Source organism: Cladophialophora psammophila (genome assembly GCF_000585535.1).
Source record: "Cladophialophora psammophila CBS 110553 chromosome Unknown aczJe-supercont1.26, whole genome shotgun sequence".
In the NCBI taxonomy this organism is placed as follows: domain Eukaryota; kingdom Fungi; phylum Ascomycota; class Eurotiomycetes; order Chaetothyriales; family Herpotrichiellaceae; genus Cladophialophora; species Cladophialophora psammophila.
Window position 1 is genome coordinate 161,271 of NW_006912947.1, and position 17,556 is coordinate 178,826.

Sequence of the window (17,556 nt, forward strand, 5' to 3'; positions counted from 1 at the left end):
TATACATAAACCCCCCCTTTCATTCAGGCGCGGCGAATCGAAAGCTTGCTATTCTGTTTCTTGATTTATTCTTATTCTTCTAGAGCGTCCCTTGAAGCTATCGCTGCTCTTGCTCGCTTGAGACAAGGCTTTCAGCCGCTTTCTGCTGCTGCTGCTGCTGCTGCTGCTGCTGAACTAGAGCCCTTTTTGCCATGACAGCAACAATGCCTCAAGCCATCACTTCAGCCGTGACTTCTGCCGCCAACAGTGCCACTGAGCCTGTTCGGCCCTCATTACCACGCCGCTCCTCTTCCCTGCATAAACAAGTAATAGCAAAACTCCGCCCGCTGCCATTCCAGTACCTCTGGTCCGTCTGGCACTCCAAGTCCCAGCTCCAGCCTACCAGCAACAGCAGCAATAATCATCAATTACTCGATTCATACCAGTTGACAATGTTGGTCGATTCGGTCGCTGACATCGGCACCTTCTACCGCATTTTTAACAACCTGCCCTGGTCTCAGATCAGACAAAAAGACAGTATTCACATATTCCGCTCCGGGGTCCAGCCGTTGTGGGAAGACGAGGAGAACCGAAGGGGTGGGCGGTGGTTGATTCGAGTACGTCCGGAAGAAGGAAGAGATGTAAAGTGTTGGGAGGAGATATGTCTGTTGTGCTGTGGTGGAGAATTGCAGGCTGCCATTGCCCAAGGTACGTCTCAACCTCGATTCCACGGTCTGTAGAGATCTTGGTGATCATTCACCGATGATTTTGTTGCGCAGAACGTGACCATATCCTCGGAATGTCCTTCTCGCCTCGACAATACGTCACACACATATCAATATGGACCAAAAAAGGTGATAATCTGCGCAGTATCATGTTAATGGAGCGCGCCATTCTCGCCGGCTTGTCGCCCAATCTCAGACCCAAGTCAACCACCGATTTCAACTACCGGAGGCATGCAGACAAGATGGATTTGCACAACATGCAATTGCAAGGTCGACAATCTCAGGCGCAAGTGCCATTCTTGCATGCTCCGGTGAGTGTGGGATCGACAATGAGGCGATCCACGCCTGTACGCGCTTTAACAGTGACTTAAAAAATAAGGGTTAAATACCGGGTTATCGACCTGGGACATATCGGTCAATGGGTACGTGATCGCGGTCTCGACGAGCGTCGCGAGCGTCACTTCTGTCTCTGTCGCGCCTTCTGTCGTCGCGCCGTTCGTCGCGTCGGTCGTCCTTTCGATCGTCTCTCCGATCTTCTTGTCGATCATCGCGGCGGTCGTCCTTTCTCTCGCCTCTTCGATCATCTCTTCGATCATCGCGGCGCCGGCTTCGATCTCTCCTGTCTCGATCTCTCGAGCGGTTTTTGTCACGGTCCCTATCCCTATCCCTATTCCGGTCACGATCATGATCGCGGCTTCGATCGCGGTCTCGCTCTCTCTCTCGGTTTCGCTCTCTATCTCGATCACGCTCTCTGTCCCGGTCCCGATCTCGCTCTCGATACCTATCGCGTGACCTATCTCGCTCGCGCTCTCGATCACGGTCTCGATCACGGTCTCGGTCTCGGTCTCGGTCTCGGTCCCGGTCTCTTTCTCTCTCTTTTGATCGATTCCGGTCGCGGTCACGGTCTCTCCGGTCATTGTCTCGATCTCGGTCTCCACCATCGCGCTCACGGTCACAGTCACGATTTCGCTCTCCCTCCCGGTCTGGATCTTTATCGCTGCGATGACTGTCATACTTTCTCGTCGGCTCTCGATCACGATCTCTCTCTGAATCTCGGGGTCGACGTCTTTGCCGATCACGTTCACGCTCAACTTCAGTACGATGAACACCACCTCCAGGGACATAGCGGTCGATACCTAATGGCGATGCGGAACGAGGTCTTCTTTCTCGGACGGATCGTCTTTCGTGACTAGGCGACGGTGAATCGCGCTGGCTCTGGGCTTCGCCTTCCTCGCGGTCTTTGCTTGGGCTTCGGCGGCGAGATGGTTCTGTCTTCTCCTTTTCCTGAATTGACGACCTCCTGTCACGGGATCTGCTTCGGCGGTCATGCTCCCGTTTGTGGCTCTCTCGAGATCTCTCTCTTTTTCGGGAATATCGGTCGGATGTGATGTATTTCCGCGAGCTGTCGTGTACTTCGGACTTGTCAAAATTGTACTCAGGTCTCTGCTTAGACTTCTCTGCCATTTTTTTGCCTTCGCTCAGGAGAAGCTCAAGAGCGGTAGCCTCTAAATCCTTCTCGTCCGTTTGAACGTCCTTGACAGTTGTGGATTCAGCAATCGAATCCCGCCGATCAGTGCTCTTTGGGCGTGTTCGTTCATGATCTCGATCACGGTCGCGGTCTCTTTCTCTCTCACGCTCCTTCTCGTACCGAGCGTATCTTTCCCGTCTCTCTTCTTCGCGCTTCCTGTGTCTTTCATCCCTGGCCTTGATCCTTTCGGCTTCCCGCTCCTCTTCCTCCTTGCGTTTCTTTTCGCGCTCGATTCGTCTTTCTTCTACCTCTGCCTCACGTTTCTTTTTCTCCTCTTCCTCGCGCTTGGCTTCTTCTTTCTTCCGCTTCCGTTCCTCTTCCTGCTTAATCTTGGCCTTCAACTCTGCAGTCTCCCGCAGCAATTGCTCCATCCGAGCTCTATTCCTTTCTCTTTCAGCAGCTCGGTTTTGGGTCTCAGCCGCATATTGTTCATCAGACTTGGCCCCTCGCTGCTCCTCCTCAGCTGCAAGGTCAGCCCCAACGTCTTCCCTGCGAATGTCACGCACCGCATCCAGCACGGTGTTCAGGTGCCTCGCGATTTCCTGGTCGATTCTGGACTCTACATCTTGATATATCCCGCTTCGGTCTACGGCACCTTGTATCAGCGTAGCTGCCTTGCCCCGCTCTCGACTGAGTAAATTCGGGTCTTTCTCAATCTCGGCTTCCGCAATGGCGTGAATCTTATCCGTAAGGGCGGTTTTCGCATCGGAGGTATTGTAGGAAGCCCACACTTGTTTTCGCAGGCTGTCGTAGCCGCCTTTCTTCTTGAACTTGAGAAGAAGCGCATCAATGGTGGATCGCTGGTCTTTGACGAGAGGGAGGTCGGAGATCTTAAAACGAGGGCGTAATGAGAACGGAGTCGAGGAGTCAACCGGCGGTGCGTCCGCCATGACTGTATCGGCCATGTTGCCAAACGCTTGTTTGCAACGGCTCGAGAGAATTTCTTGGGAAGTTGCTGTGAAAGTTGAAATCCCTGGTTTGAGCTTGAACGCGAACTGCGCGTTCGGTTCCGCTCACGTGCCAAGATTTAATGCTACGGCGAGGTATTGACTCCTAAAACGCACTACCGAGACGGCGAGACGGCTCCATACTTCAATTCTAGTTCGGCCTTGAGTTGAGCCCTCTGGCGGAAAGATAGATTGATTGACGGGTATCTACCGAGTCAAAATAAAGAACAGATGTATGCATCTGCCCTTTACTGGACTGTGATGGTTAGACAAAGGCAGTGGCCTTCATTATTACTGCCACTATACGTGGTGGCAGCTTATAGTGAAGTTTCCAACTGGTTGCCCAATCCAATCTTCATTAGCGCGGCTAACATCTATCTAAATCGAGATACGAAAGCATGATTTTATTCCCCGTCGGACGGATACTGTACAGCATAAATTTTCCATGCCCTTGCTTGATTGCTGCCCAACCGGCTCAAATCCGGCGCCGGTTCACATCAAAAGATGTGAAGCCTGGCCTTCTGCCTTCCAGTCTTCGTCGTTTTGGTGCTGGAGTTATAGGTATATCCTTGAAATCCTCTCTCTTTGAGGAGGGTAAGAAAAGCGCTTCCACCCCAGTTGAAACCCCAGCATTCGCTTCCTCGAAGCTCGCTATAGCCACGCTTGATTTTACGGTGTTTGCCGCTTAGATCCAAAAAGCCTCGGCTTAGGCTGCGGGCGATTCGGGCGTAGTCTGTGGCGGCCCTTGAATACTCTGGTCATCGCAAATAATTGACTGAATGCTTGCAATTCTGTCTCCGCCTCCCTAACGTGCTCGAACTGGATCACTCCAGCAGAGCCATTGCTCCATAGTTGAACTCGGAAGTGAGTATGTTTGGATCTTCAGTGGGCATGCGTTGTCTGATTGAATCCGAAATCCTTCTTAAGGCTCTCATTTGTCGCCTTTTCGCTCATTATTTTCTCCGGCATCCGTGTTGTTTTCATTCGAAGTCCTATATTGTTCAAGGATCTTCTTCAAAGCCGTCCGTTTGATTGGTTTAGGGAGAAAACCATTCATACCGGCTTCCCGACAGGCTGTTCGATTTATTTCGTGGTCAAAAGCTGTCAGCGCAAGAATTGGAGCATCAAAGCCTAGCTCTCTCATCTTCTTTGTGGATTCAATTCCGTCCATGCGGGGCATTTGAATATCCATTAAAACAAGAGTAAAAGGCTGCGGCTTTTCGTTCTCGCTCTCCACCTGAGAGAAGGATCGTCGTACAATGTCAAAAGCCTCCTTTCCGTCTTCGGCCAAGGTAACGTCATTCACTTTTTCGAGCTTGAGTAATTTAAGGATCACCTGTTGATTGACCGGATTATCTTCTGCGACAAGAACTTTCAGGGAACACGTTTTTGCAGCAGCTGCTGGGGATAGAGCTGTTGGTTTCTTCTCCACAGTGTTCACGCCATTTGCTTGCTCTTCTAGTTTCATCCCTGTCGGGTCATTCGTCTCATCCGGTGTCTTTACAGACATAATTGATGCCAATCGGTTGTTTGGGTGGGGTAAATTTTGCCTTTTGTCTGGTTTTGGCTGCTGGACTACCGCGTCCGCTCTTTCTGAGCTCGCATTCGCGTCTATCAGATAGGGCTGGGAGAACCCGACGAGGCGGGGCACATCCATCTGAGAATCCTTGTCCTGCGTGGAATACAGTGAATTCTGTCTCGATTGTCCAGGTTGTCGTGTGTCTCTCGACCTGCGAGATTTTGTACTGAAGCTCTCAAACTGTATGCTGCTGGATATACTTCCGGGCTTTGGTCGTGCTAGAGAGTCAGAAACAGAAGGTACGACCTCCTTCGTGTAACGCAATGGCAGAGAAAGTGTGAATGTACTGCCAATGTCGACAGTGCTCTTCAATCTGATAGTGCCGCCCATCATGCCCGCGAGCTGCGAACATATCGCCAGCCCGAGACCGACGCCGCCATGTTTCTTGCTTAGAGCCAAGTCACCTTGGACGAAGGGCTTGAAGATATCTTGTTGCAAGTGCTCCGGGATACCCGAGCCGGTGTCTTCAACTTCAAAGTCGAACATCAGTCCCTTCAGGGACGATTTTGGCGGGGCGAATTCGGTGTCGCGTCGTTGTAACGCCTTAACCGCTGTGATCGGCGAAGCTGTGGTATTTGAGTATGCCACATCGGGCATGGCTTCGGGTTCCACAAATCCCTTGCATCGTATCCGTACCTCGACCACGCCTTTAGCGGGCGTGAACTTCAACGCATTGCTTATGAGATCTGAACGCCAGTCAATAGAGTCCCATCAATAGCTCAACAATTTACGAGATCAAAATTTAGGATACACCAGGAAGCCATGGGTAACATAATCACCTTGGGAAAGACAGTGCGAAATCCGGACTTACTCATCAGAATTTGTAGTATCCTGTTCTTGTCCCCTCTCAATCCTATTTCCCGCAGAGGTCCAAGGTCTGCAGGCCCTTTGGCTAGGACATTCGTCTTCTGCTTTTGGATAGCACCAGTCATATCCTGTCTAGCGACAATGGCGTCCTCTGGAGCATCATGATCGGTATCCCCTTGTACAGTTGGTTCGGTCCCGATGAAGACCACTCTCAAACTTATATCAGATTCACGAGCTTGCTTCTCAAAGATGGACACGAGCTGTGAGCCGACGTCCACCAAGCGAAATGTGTCTTCCTCGATGGCGAAGTTCTGGCCAAAGGAACTGCGGCTAAATGTCAATAAATCGTTGAGAAGATGCAAGAGGAGGTCCGAAGATTTATAGATGATTTTGAGGGACTGCCGGACGCTGGCAACGTCTTCCTCTTGCATAGCGATTGCGCACATGCCGATAATCCCGTTCAGTGGTGTTCGTAGCTCGTGAGATACATTGGCGATGAACAAGGTCTTGCTTTCGTTGGCAGCTTCGGCCGCATTTCGACTTTGCTCGAGCTCCGCAGTTCTTTTTTTCACACGGTCCTCAAGTCTTGCATATTGAATTGTGAGCTCGTCAGTCATTTCGTTAAAGGTACAAGTCAGATCGGTTAATTCGTCATAGATGACGTGGCGACGCTCGGGCACGCGCTCAGGGATCTTAAATACTCGCACGGGCCGAACATGCGTCTTCTTCCTGGCAGACCGTTTGTAGACGTTCTGGACCATGCACTTCTCCTGGACGAGGTCCGCCTTTCCCAGGGCATTTTCGCAGTCCGTGTCGGAGGACTTTTCGGAGGGATCGTAAGCTTCGTACGTAGTCACTGAATTTTCAGCCGCAGTTCGAAGCGCGATGATCGGCTTGACGGCGTAGTGGGCGAGCGGACTGCTTCTAGATCAGTATATGTGAGGGTGCCAGATCTTGCTCCTAATGCACTCACAAGGAAACGATGAGAACAGCACCGACCACACTGAAAATGCATGCCAGCACAGTATTCCGTAGCTGATTAATAGGAGCAACGACTTCGCTGTGCGCCTGACCAAAGACGACAACCCAGTCAACAATGGGGGAAGATACCTTGGCAAAGCCAGCTGATATTTTCTGATTTTCCTCATTGTGGGTCGACATTAGTGCTCCAGCATTATTGATCTGCTCCGTATTGTCAGACCAAACGCGAAGCACTGCTGGAAAGTCTCCCATGGGAAAAGGCAGATAGGGGTCTTTGGCCCGCAGCGGATGTCGATTACTGAACGGCGGCAGAACAAATTGAAGCGGCACATTGGCATTTTCAGCTTCTGAGCAACCATCGACCTGGTCGGCGAAGAGGTTGTCGGGGCGGGCAGGACCGATGATCACCACCTCTCCGGTTTTTCCCAGCCCAACACGGGACTCAACGATATCGTAGAATGCCTTTCCATCAACCACGACAGTGAGCCACCCAAGCACATCGGTACGACTCGTGTTATTGTTCACGGGTACCGTGTATGAGATGAGCGAGGAATTGCTATGCAGAAAAAGCGGACCGAGGAATAGCGTCGAGTTGTTGTACAAGAGTTTATCTTCGTAGATGGCAAATATCGGATCAGATAGCTCGTTACCGTACGTGAGGTTAGGGTAGAGCTGAGGCGGAAACCCACTGCCATTGTCGCCTAGAAGGACTGCAGAGCCATTCTGGTAAGTGAAAGGAAGCACGATCTTGCGGGCTGCTCCCCTCCCGGTCGCGCCACTAAGTGCACGACCACCTTGATCGGGCCGGGGTGCGCGGGGGAAAATGGCAGCTTGCAGAAGAACCGCGTCGTCGGATCCGCCAGACAAAGCGTCCTGGAGGTTAGACTAGATCGACATCAGCGATTCTGCTTCAGAAACAGGCCCATTTCGTTCCCAACCTGTATGGCGTCGTAGAGGTCCTGCGTATGGTTGCCATTATTGAAGTCGCGCAGCAGATCCTGAAGAATATCTCTGGTGGCAATCGACTGCACCGAAGTGCCCATCAAAGAGATATCCTGGGCCACCTGAGTGGCTTTCAGATTCGCCGTGACCATGAGAGTCTCCCATTTTGCACTGTTCAGGTGATGCACCGTCTGGAACCAGATAGAGACAGCGAGGATGGTTAGCGACAACAGACTCGTCATGCCAATGACGAGACATAGCTGTTCACGAATATGAAGGCGGAACCTCATCTTGTGCCTGTCAACTGAGGCAGCGGAGCAAGCGGAACAGCCGGCGGCGAATTGGAGATTGCGGGCACGCAGCTCGTGTCAAGTCGCTTGGGAGGTGGGCCCGACACAGGAGTGAGCGTGTCGAGATGGATGGAGCGCTGAGAATAACGGAGCCTGGACTCGTCTCTCGCTGTCATCCATAGCCAGCACTCGAGGTGGTGAGAGATACAAACAGAGAAAGATGTGATATTTCCAATGGCTGCTGGATAAAAACAAGCTGATGGGTGCGTGCGGCTAATTCTGGTGGCTGCGCCTTGTACAGTAATACGAGGCGAGCGAGGCAGGCGAATCCCTGTGACGCCCTCGGTGAATCGGCTTTACTGTACTTGTTAGTCTCAGCTGAGAGTTCACCAACTAAACTTGCTTAGTCAACGCCAACCGACTCGCCAAGTCAAGTCATCAGGAGCAACCAGGGAAATTCGACCGAGGAAGCAATGGGAAGCCGGTGCGGAAGTATTACTCCTATTTCTATCTTTGCCCAAGGCTCAACAATGATTTCAAGCCCTATAACATCAAGCCTCTTAGCTTTGTAAACGCCCTTGATGACGCTCTGGTCGCCAGAGTAGCCCTGGATTTCTCATTTCGACCATCAAAGTCGAGCCTATTTAGGCAAGACTGTGTCAGCAGTTAGGCCTATGCAACGCACGGATGTACCTGGACGGATGTGGAATGTCGGCTCATCCTTCTCCCCCGTGATATCCGAGCTTCCAGTTTTCCATCATCATGAGATGGTCAAGTTCGGCAAACTTTCCCATCAAATAGCCATCACAGAGAGTGAACGATACATATTGAGATGACGGACGAACAGGGGACAAGACGTAGCCTCGCAAAGACTCTGAGCTTAAGAATGCCCAGCAGAAGTGGGACCTAAGTCTAATCTTTCGCCCCCTGACTCGGTGCCTGAGCAAGAGGTTGTACTGGCATTCTGCTAAATTGGCCCGACCGAAGTGTGATTTTGTTTCTGCGTCAGGGAAGACTCTGACGTCTTAGTGATGGGTAGTTACCACAGAGAATGCTCCCTCCACCACCTACAAGGACTTGGTACATCGTTGTTAATTCATGGTTGTCTTCTCGAGGCCCTGTGGCAGAGGCGGACGGAGCTGTCATCCCCGGTCTTGGCACTACGGTCGAGTGAAGGGCCTGAGCAGCGCAATCCGAACTAGACCTTTCAGACCAGTCTTTGACCAGTCTGTCCCCAAGCTCACAACCTCCCTCCCGCCTTCGCACTCACCTTGCGCACCTTGATCCTGACTCTTTATCCTAAACTGCTGACAATATAACCGTGGGGCGCTGTATGCTTTTCTGCGTATAAGGCCAAAACCACGCCGGCAGGTCCGACCAGGGCAGCGTTGTTTCCTTCGGTCAAATGAGCCTTTCCGAGGGGCATACCTTGTTCCTCGACAATGCTGTGTGTAGCTCGACGTTCTCAGCTAATTGGACCGCTCTTAGATGACAGCGGCAAGAAAAGTGACTTTCAGCAATGCACATTGAGATGTGTCATTGCTTCCTTCGGTGGTGAAGAGAAAAATTGGTGGCGATTGTCGGACAGCCTTAAGGTCCTCGATCCACACCTGGGCGCATTGCCCATAGTCGGAGCAATCCACTCTATGGAATTCTTTCCATCAAAACGCGAGAGATCCATGCCAATTTATCTTTTTTTCCCCTCCTTCTGTTTTGTCCCTCGAGGTTGAGACTGGCCGTGTTCTTTATTCCCGGCACGTTCTTATTCTCCAAAGTATGGCTGTAATGACCCGGCAGAGAGCGAGATCCAGTCGAGGTTTGGCTGAGCGAGGACCAATCCCGGTAACTTTGGTCTCTGGGTTTCTAGGGAGTGGTAAGACAACACTTCTCAAACACATCCGCACCTCTGGCCAGCACTCTCTGCAGGTCGCGGTCATTGTCAATGACATGGCCGCTCTTAACATCGACGCCTCCCTCATCAAACGTCACATGGCCTCACGGACGCAGGAACGTCTGATACAGATGGAGAATGGCTGCATCTGCTGCACACTTCGCGGGGACTTGCTCGAAGAGTTGGCGAACTTGGCTCGCAACGGAGAGTGCGAATACGTCCTTATTGAGAGCACAGGCATCAGCGAGCCAATGTAAGTAGCCGAAACGTTTACAGAAGAATTTGCGCAGGCTATGATCGAGGCAGCGAATGACGGCTCACTGGAGGGCCGGGAAGATGATGAGATGGTCTTAAAGGAGATGTATGATACAAGCCTCCAATCAAGAAATTCATGATGCGCAACTAAAATGGTGTTACAGGGCAGACTTGGATGGTTTGCAAAATGTCGCCAAACTAGACGCCCTTGTTACCATTGTCGACGCGTTCAATTTCTTGGACAATTTTGCGACCACAGAGTTTATTACGGACCGATGGGGAAAGGAAGGTGTTGATCCAGAAGACGAACGTACTATAACGGATTTGATGGTTGACCAGATGTCGGTATATTGTCTGAAGACACAAGTCAGGCTAAGCTCTTACGACATAACTAATCAGTCCGTGACAAACAGTGAATTCGCCAACACCATCATCCTCAACAAGGCCGACAGCGTGGACAAGGCGACAAAGTCTCGGATCAGGGCCGTTATCCATCAACTCAACCCTGCCGCAAAAGTCTTAGAATCCAATTACTCCAAAGTCGACGCCAGAGAAGTCATCGCCACCAAGACATTCTCGTTCGAAAAAGCCGCTACCAATATTTTGTGCTCTCGATGATGGTACGAATCCGTTCCCCGTTCCCGGCTCATTTCGCAATGGTTTGGTTGTAGGCAACATTGGTACATTTAGTACACGCTAACCTAGTATGCCTCTAAGCCCTTTGGCCTATCGACCCCGATACACGCGCCAGCATTGAAGCCGACTTTGCCGAACCCTGGGGCGACCGACGACAAGAAATCGTGTTCATTGGCGAGAAACTCCACACGGCCGGTCTGAAGGCCGAATTCGACCAATGCTTGTTGACAGATGCCGAAATGCAAAAGTGGGAGAAGATCATGAAATCTTCTGAAGACAAGCAGGTCATCAATGATAAATCGGCAGTTGTCTTCGAAGGTGACATAATCCAACAATATCAGGATGTCTTACCTGGAATTTACAACTGACATATGACAGATGGGTTTGAGGATTGGCCTGAATTGGTGCAAGATGAGGAGAGTGGACACGGCCATGACCATGGGCAAGGGCTCAGCCAACATCAACATCACATTTAGCAGGGTAAAGTCACGAAGAAATGGAGAGAAAGGGGTAGAGAACATGAGCTCTTCCCCATTTCAGTGTCCTTTAATTTATCCAAGAAAAGCGAGAGGTTGCACTGGCATCCTGTTCCTCGTAAGCTTGGCTGGATCACCACGTGATTTTTCCTGCGTCAGGCAAGACTCTGATGCCTTGATCATGGGGTAGCTCCGGTACCATAGAGAATACGAAGTACTCGCTGCTATGTTATGTCATTTCGAGGCTATGTGGCAGCCTCGCCAGATCGAACGAGGCTGAGTGGGCGGCGAGCGGTAATCCCTGTCGCTCCCTGATCTTGGCACTGCGGTCGGGCGAAAGGCCTTCCGAGTGCAGTTCTAACTTGGCATCCAAAAGTTGCGTGAAAGGGTTCTGTCCACCTGAGCTGTTCTCCAATCTCCGAGCTCTCCACGACCGCGACAACAACCTCATTCCACGAAACCTTCGCCGCAACCTCTTTCCCAGTCGCTGCGCCAGCTTTACCTCTGCTCAAGTGATAAACTGAAAACACTGTCCCGGCGCGCCCAAGGCGCGATACACACTCGATCATGGTCCACAAGATCCTGTTCTGGGCCGGTTTCGGTAAGCATCAGTCTCCCTATAGACTGACGGAACACGTCCAAGGACTTTCCTTTTGACGCTCTAGCAGGCATTGCCACACGCTTCGCCCAACTCGGCATAGAGATGAGACCTTTCTTCCAGCGCGGCACGTTATGGGTATACCCGCTCTTCGCGAGCATCGGGGGTTCGTTTGGTTATTGGTTGACAGGCGTGGAGGATAGACAAGTCAAGCTCTTACAACAGCGGAAAGAGATTATAATTGAGAAGAGACGACGGAGGGCAGAACGGGAAGCTGCTGCTTCTCCCGCCGAGACCGCAGGTGTGCTGGCATCGACGAGTTGAACACATTAAAACAAAGCTAGGTGGAATAATGATGCAGAGCTATGTAGCAGTGGTTGTGAATCGACTAGGGACTTGCTGTTGATGGCAAGTTGCTGAGGTTAAAGGAAGCTAAGAGCGAGGAGCCGCAACACCATACACACACCCACACTACTATTGTACAAAGGGCCACGACGTTTTGTATGACAATGCCGTATACAGCATTCTCAAAAGCCATGATGACAGGGAGTAAATACGGCTCCAAAAATGGACCATCAATCAATCCATCCTCGTCGGCTCTCCAATTTGCCTCTGGTGCTGAGACACGAAGGTCCCTTTTCTGCATGACAGTGCGCTTGCGGCGTCCCCAACAATGTGCCTGATACAATTGGAGAAGTGGGAAGATGAGGTTGGAAAAAGAGTCTTGCTCGGTCATACCGAAGAACTGTCAGGGAAAACCGTGCCGCTGGGAAGTATGTGTTGATTGCTCCGTCGCTTCTTCCGGCCCTCTTTCTCTCCTCTCGTACCATCCTACTATGCTCTAGGTGGAGGCTCTTCAGGGTACGACTCGGCGCCCTCTGGAATGGGCACCAAAGCGCTCTTGGTCCAGATATGCGTGGCTGTGCTGAAAATATCTCCGTCAATCCCCTCCAGACATCCCCCTTTCACAGCGACGTAGCTCGGATTGCCCGAAGGAGCAACGCTGACATTCATGATCCGCGTTCCGCATCGTTTGCAGTAGTAGCACCTCTTTGGACGGCCAGAGGTCGTTCTGGAATGCTCATAAATTCCGATCAATTCGTTCTCCTCGCTTGAACCCCCGCCTTCCGGAGCCGACTTCTGTTCCGGGTCCGCCGTTGCTGAAGTCTGAGAAAGGAGGTCGAAATTTGGAAAAATGGCTGAGATGCCAAAGGCGCTTGCACTTTGGCGGCGGCATTCGTGGCAGTGACAGATGTACCACTTTATGGGCTTTTCTTGAGGTGTACGGAAGCGAACGGCACCGCATTGGCAGCGGCCTTCCATTATGCAGGAGGCGGTATGTCTGGGTGAAGGAACAGAGGGATTGTCAAGTTCTAAACCCGTGTTTCTAGATATCTTGATTGGCGGGAGAAGAGACTCTTTGTCGCGTCGATGGGGAGAGGACTGAAGATTTATTATGTAATGGGATTTAACTGCCGTATCTCGAACAGCGGGTAATACGCACCTTCAATCCCGTTACTAGGCGGGCACGGAAGAGGCACCTCATATCATTCCTCGCTACTACACTACCGAGGCAAATCGACGCCGCAGCCCAACCAACTTCCTCCTTTTCATCACCCTTCGCTCATCGTCAATGTCTGTCTTTCAACCATTTCTTCCCTCCAAACAGATCAGCTGCTCCAATAGAGTCTCGTCATCCTCAACATCCTCCTCTGCGCCGTGGACATGATCGCGCTCAGCAATGCGCTGAGCATGTTCCTGCTCCTCACCTGAGGCGGGGTCCACACGGACTATCGATTCAGTTGTCGAGGCATTGGATGAGAGCTGAGGAGGAGACACTTGATTACGGTGACACCGTGCTCGACGTACGACGGGATGTCTCGCACTTAGTATTCTGCGACCTCAATCCTATCAGGCTGACTTGTTGATTTGGTTGCTGAGCTCTCCGACGCTGGTCTCTCGTTTTCACCACCTGCACGAACACCAATACATCGCAATTCTGAGAATATGGCATCGTATACCCCGCGCCCAAGACTTGAGATGTCTGCCCAAAGTCTGGGCGCCAGCCTGGGCTCAAAGCAACGTTCAGCCTCCCTAGGCCTTTCGTATATTGCAACGACACACAGGGCACTGCTGCTCAACTGAGTGCTGCCCGCCACTGTCTTATTCAATCCCCTCTAATCTCCCTCTAAAACCAGGCTCTTGCGTCTTCTTCACTTCAAAGCTCCGACGGATCTTTTCATTTCAATATGCCTTCAGCAGCTGGCTACCCCAGTATAAAAGAGGTAAATCTCATCAAAGTTTTAAGGGACATAGAAGAAACCACGTGAACCGAGGAGCCTCATAAATCTCCAGTGGACTGGGAAGATCAGGTTCTCTACTTCCGGTTTGCAGATCGGTTCTCTGACGACAAGACAGGGACACCTTATGTCCAAAGTCGGGATGAAGATAATGGCTTGAAGGCTGATCCAGCAGATGGGATACGAGACCGCACGAAACAGTTGAAATGAGGTAGGGAAGTATTGGGAGAGAGGAACACTCCGGGGCGTCGCTACCCGGCTTGACTATCTCGAGAAGTTAGGCGTCACAGCCATCTGGGTCGGTCCCATTTCCAAACAGGTCGAGGCGCACAGGACATGTCATGGGTGTGGCATGCAGGACGTTCTCGACGTGGACAGGCATTTTAAGCACCCGAAAACATCTTCGAGACCTGGTCAAAGAAGCGCACTCCAGAGGCATTTATGTGATCGTTTATATCATCCTCAATCACTCTGGCGACGTGTTGGGTGTGTGTCTTCATCGACACACCCTGCACAGGGGCCACATATAGAGTAAAGGGCTTCAGGGATGAAAATGCAAACCCTGACCTTCCGTTTCAGGAACAGCCTACAGATGCAAATCGCGACGCTGCCATTTGGCCCAAGGAGAGCTTCAAGACGCCTCAGCATCCACTCGCAAAGGATAGATAACAATTGAGACTACGATCCGGAGTAATACCTTTGATATCGGCACGTATTGCCTCCGTTTCGGGAAGCAGCATAGAATTCGACATGTGGGCCAATTTGAGATCTACCCATCCACCGCTTACAGCCAGGTCAGGGACGGAACGACATGTGCGCCCATCTCAGCAGCCACGAACGAGGTTCGGGAGACGATAATCGACTTCCACGAGAAGGTCGAGACCATTCTCACAATCACGCCTTTGCCCATCTTCCTCCCTTCACTCTGCTGTGCTTTTGCCATTCTTGGGTGGAGAAATGTACGATGTAGGATGGAAACCGTGCCCTATTCGCCCCCAAAAGTCTTTCAAACCAGAAAAAACAACAGAGATTTCTCACGGAGTTATAACGAGCCACCCAGCTGACGATAAAGCTAGTTGCTTCGAAAGTGAGATTGTCTATCTACCCAAGATCGACATCGCGATTGCGTGCTGCTTACCGCGAGTTGTCTTGTATTTTGACGCGGCTCGACAAATATCCGATCCCACGGCCAAAAGGACTATCCACATCTCAAACAATGATGACGGTTAACCGACTTAGAGGCCATGAATGAGAGGGAGCCAAGTGGAGCCGAGGAGAAACGAGATCAAAGGAGTCCACGAGACCAAGTTCCAGCATTCTCACAACATGTCAAGCCTGAAAGTTCACAAGAAGATCGGATTCAGTTCCGCGTCTTGCGGAATGCGAAGGCCCCTTTACTTGGTTGAACGGACGAATTGGCTGGGAGCTTGAGCCAAAACAAGGGCGTTCGGCACCATGCCTCAAAAGACGAGGGTTTATGCCGCCGCTTTCGAGAACTCCCTAAAGCAGCACCCAGCTATTACGCGACGGTGGGGACAGGATGAACTTTCTCCGCGCGTCGTAGCCACGATCAATAGAGGATTTGGACTTGGATTTGGATTTTTACTCTTTGTCCACCACGTCATCCTAGGCTATGCATCTATGTGGACGATGATGTAAAATGGCATGTCATCTGCTGGACCCGTGCAGCGAGAAACCGAAGGCTTCAAAAATCTCCTTTGTTCTTGAGCGCAGTCGGACTTGAGAGAACTCTCGTCTTCAAGGCTCGTTTATTCCCCCAATGTGTCTCCGTCTTCGCGGCCAGATTCCATCAGATGAGACAGGAAGTCCCGGATCATTGGGATGCTATTTCGATGGCTTTGCAAGATATTGCAGAAATCTTTGCTTCCCTAGCTGTCGCATACCGTGAAGTCCTCATATTTTGACCTTTAGGTTGTACCCGACTTTTGAAATCCTCGCCGCGACCGCAAGCACAGCACCGATGAGGATGGAGGTGGCGCTGAATATCTGGGCATACAGATACCCTCCTTGATCTCGCTGGATCAACGCTCCTTGGATGGCAGGACCCGTCAAGGTCGCGAAACTGACGATGGTCAGTACCATTCCTACTTGCGTGCCCACTTTGCGCAAATCTGTCACCATCACTGTCGCGGTCGCTAAGCAGAGAGACTGAGTCCCAGCAGCAACAATGCCGTATATAGCTGTGAATACCCACAGCGCTTTCACCGACGACACGGCAATCCAACAGTAGACCAAGAGTGCCGCGGTGAAAGTGAAGGGCAGCAATATATTCAACGTCCCTGTACAATAAACGCCGACCAAGTTGGGCAAAAACCGTCCGATGACGCCGACGCCGTTCAAAGCGACCACGAGATTGATTGAATCGGTCACCCCAAGCTTATCCCTAGCAAAAGTGCCCAGGTAGAAGAAGACAAAATACAGACCCCAGAAATTGAAAAAGAATGCCGCGGCAAAAGTGGTATAAGGTAACTCCCGAAGAGCTGCCCATTCGATCAGTTTGCCGGCTTTCCGCGGCGGAAGTCGTGGTCGAAAGAACAGCAGCGAGGGCACATGCGTCCCAAGCATGATAAAGCCAACGATTCGTATAGTCCAGGGAAACCCAATGTCACTGTGATAAAGAAGCTGGTTCGCGACGGCCGGGTACACAATACCACCCGTGGCGCCACCCACCGCGGCCAATCCCACTGCCAAAGCACGTTTGGTTGAAAAGTACGACGACAGGACCGACATGGCGGGGCTGAAGACGAATCCATGGCCCAGACCGACACAGATTGCCTGTGCAAGAAAGATCTCCCAGTATTCCGTGCAAAGAGAAGTCAGGAACGTCCCCAAGAGTTGTAATAGGACACCGGACAGGAAGACATGTCGAAAGAACCCTGCATCGGTCGCCCGTCCAGCGTACACTCCCACGAAAAACAGGAGAAAGACTTGCACGCTCCCAATCCAGGATATGTCGGATGGTGGATGATCAAGGCTCTGCTCGTAGTATTGCTGGAAGACTCCGAAGCTATTGGTCACACCCCAGGTGTTGAAAAAGACGCAATGTGACAGCACAACGTGCAGCCACGCCATGAAGCCTCCGTCGGGGGGAGGCAGGACTTCGGGTGCCTGGAGTAGGGGCACATTTGCTGGGGAAGCCTCAAGCTGTTGTGTACCGAGGCTGGCCTTGTCGGACGCTTTGCCTTTTTGTTCATGCTTTTCGTCCTCCATCCGTAAAACATTTCGATTCCAAGCGGTCTGAGAGATATTATGCCCATCTCTGCCGGGAGCAGCTTCCAGGTCTGGAGGATCGAGAAGGGTGTCCATGACATGCGTTTCTGAGAGCCCCGAGGCGTGAAAATGATACTCCAGGATTTGAGAAGCATTTGTACCTATGTAGGCAGCTTTTCGGGGCTTTCTTTTTGACCGAAGGACTGTGCAGTTTTGAGTGAATGGTATTGCAAGTTAATAATGAGAGCTGCTTCTCCGCGGCCCGCTATAGATCTGCTCTTGCCCATGGCTGAACTGGTAAGGACTAGCGAGCCTACCGTGCGTCCATGGAACGATGGTACCCACGATTTAAGCTCCATTGTAAACAAGCATGAGGCAAGGGCGTTTGCCG

At 51.5% G+C, this 17,556-nt stretch overlaps 7 protein-coding genes across 7 annotated transcripts; 3 read left to right on the top strand and 4 right to left on the bottom strand.

The window, feature by feature from the left end:
- Positions 1 to 191: 191 nt before the first annotated feature.
- Positions 192 to 680, top strand: A1O5_11483 (uncharacterized protein; the record flags this gene model as incomplete). Its single annotated transcript, XM_007752055.1, has 1 exon — positions 192 to 680. A coding segment is annotated over one exon (489 nt), but the record flags the coding sequence as incomplete, so codon positions are not given.
- A 380-nt stretch (positions 681 to 1,060) lies between these two features.
- On the bottom strand, positions 1,061 to 3,137 carry A1O5_11484 (uncharacterized protein; the record flags this gene model as incomplete). The annotated part of the gene is made up of 2 exons (XM_007752056.1): positions 1,061 to 1,816; positions 1,878 to 3,137. The coding sequence occupies 2 exons, from the start codon at positions 3,135 to 3,137 to the stop codon at positions 1,061 to 1,063; spliced, it is 2,016 nt and encodes a 671-aa protein (XP_007750246.1).
- A 973-nt stretch (positions 3,138 to 4,110) lies between these two features.
- On the bottom strand, positions 4,111 to 7,778 carry A1O5_11485 (uncharacterized protein; the record flags this gene model as incomplete). Its single annotated transcript, XM_007752057.1, has 4 exons — positions 4,111 to 5,444; positions 5,570 to 6,483; positions 6,539 to 7,431; positions 7,485 to 7,778. 4 exons carry the CDS (start codon positions 7,776 to 7,778, stop codon positions 4,111 to 4,113), a joined length of 3,435 nt encoding a protein of 1,144 aa, XP_007750247.1.
- A 1,776-nt stretch (positions 7,779 to 9,554) lies between these two features.
- On the top strand, positions 9,555 to 10,928 carry A1O5_11486 (uncharacterized protein; the record flags this gene model as incomplete). Its single annotated transcript, XM_007752058.1, has 3 exons — positions 9,555 to 9,922; positions 10,089 to 10,529; positions 10,676 to 10,928. The coding sequence occupies 3 exons, from the start codon at positions 9,555 to 9,557 to the stop codon at positions 10,926 to 10,928; spliced, it is 1,062 nt and encodes a 353-aa protein (XP_007750248.1).
- A 675-nt stretch (positions 10,929 to 11,603) lies between these two features.
- A1O5_11487 (uncharacterized protein) lies at positions 11,604 to 11,958 on the top strand (the record flags this gene model as incomplete). Its single annotated transcript, XM_007752059.1, has 2 exons — positions 11,604 to 11,637; positions 11,702 to 11,958. 2 exons carry the CDS (start codon positions 11,604 to 11,606, stop codon positions 11,956 to 11,958), a joined length of 291 nt encoding a protein of 96 aa, XP_007750249.1.
- A 522-nt stretch (positions 11,959 to 12,480) lies between these two features.
- On the bottom strand, positions 12,481 to 12,957 carry A1O5_11488 (uncharacterized protein). Its single transcript, XM_007752060.1, has one exon. The coding sequence runs from the start codon at positions 12,938 to 12,940 to the stop codon at positions 12,716 to 12,718; it is 225 nt and encodes a 74-aa protein (XP_007750250.1). The 5' UTR covers positions 12,941 to 12,957; the 3' UTR covers positions 12,481 to 12,715.
- A 2,891-nt stretch (positions 12,958 to 15,848) lies between these two features.
- Positions 15,849 to 17,261, bottom strand: A1O5_11489 (uncharacterized protein; the record flags this gene model as incomplete). Its single annotated transcript, XM_007752061.1, has 1 exon — positions 15,849 to 17,261. One exon carries the CDS (start codon positions 17,259 to 17,261, stop codon positions 15,849 to 15,851), a length of 1,413 nt encoding a protein of 470 aa, XP_007750251.1.
- Positions 17,262 to 17,556: the final 295 nt, after the last annotated feature.

What these genes read in the sequence shown, in the direction of transcription:
- A1O5_11488 (XM_007752060.1), bottom strand. Translation starts at nt 12,940, where the DNA reads ATGCGGTGCCGTTCGCTTCCGTACACCTCAAGAAAAGCCCATAAAGTG.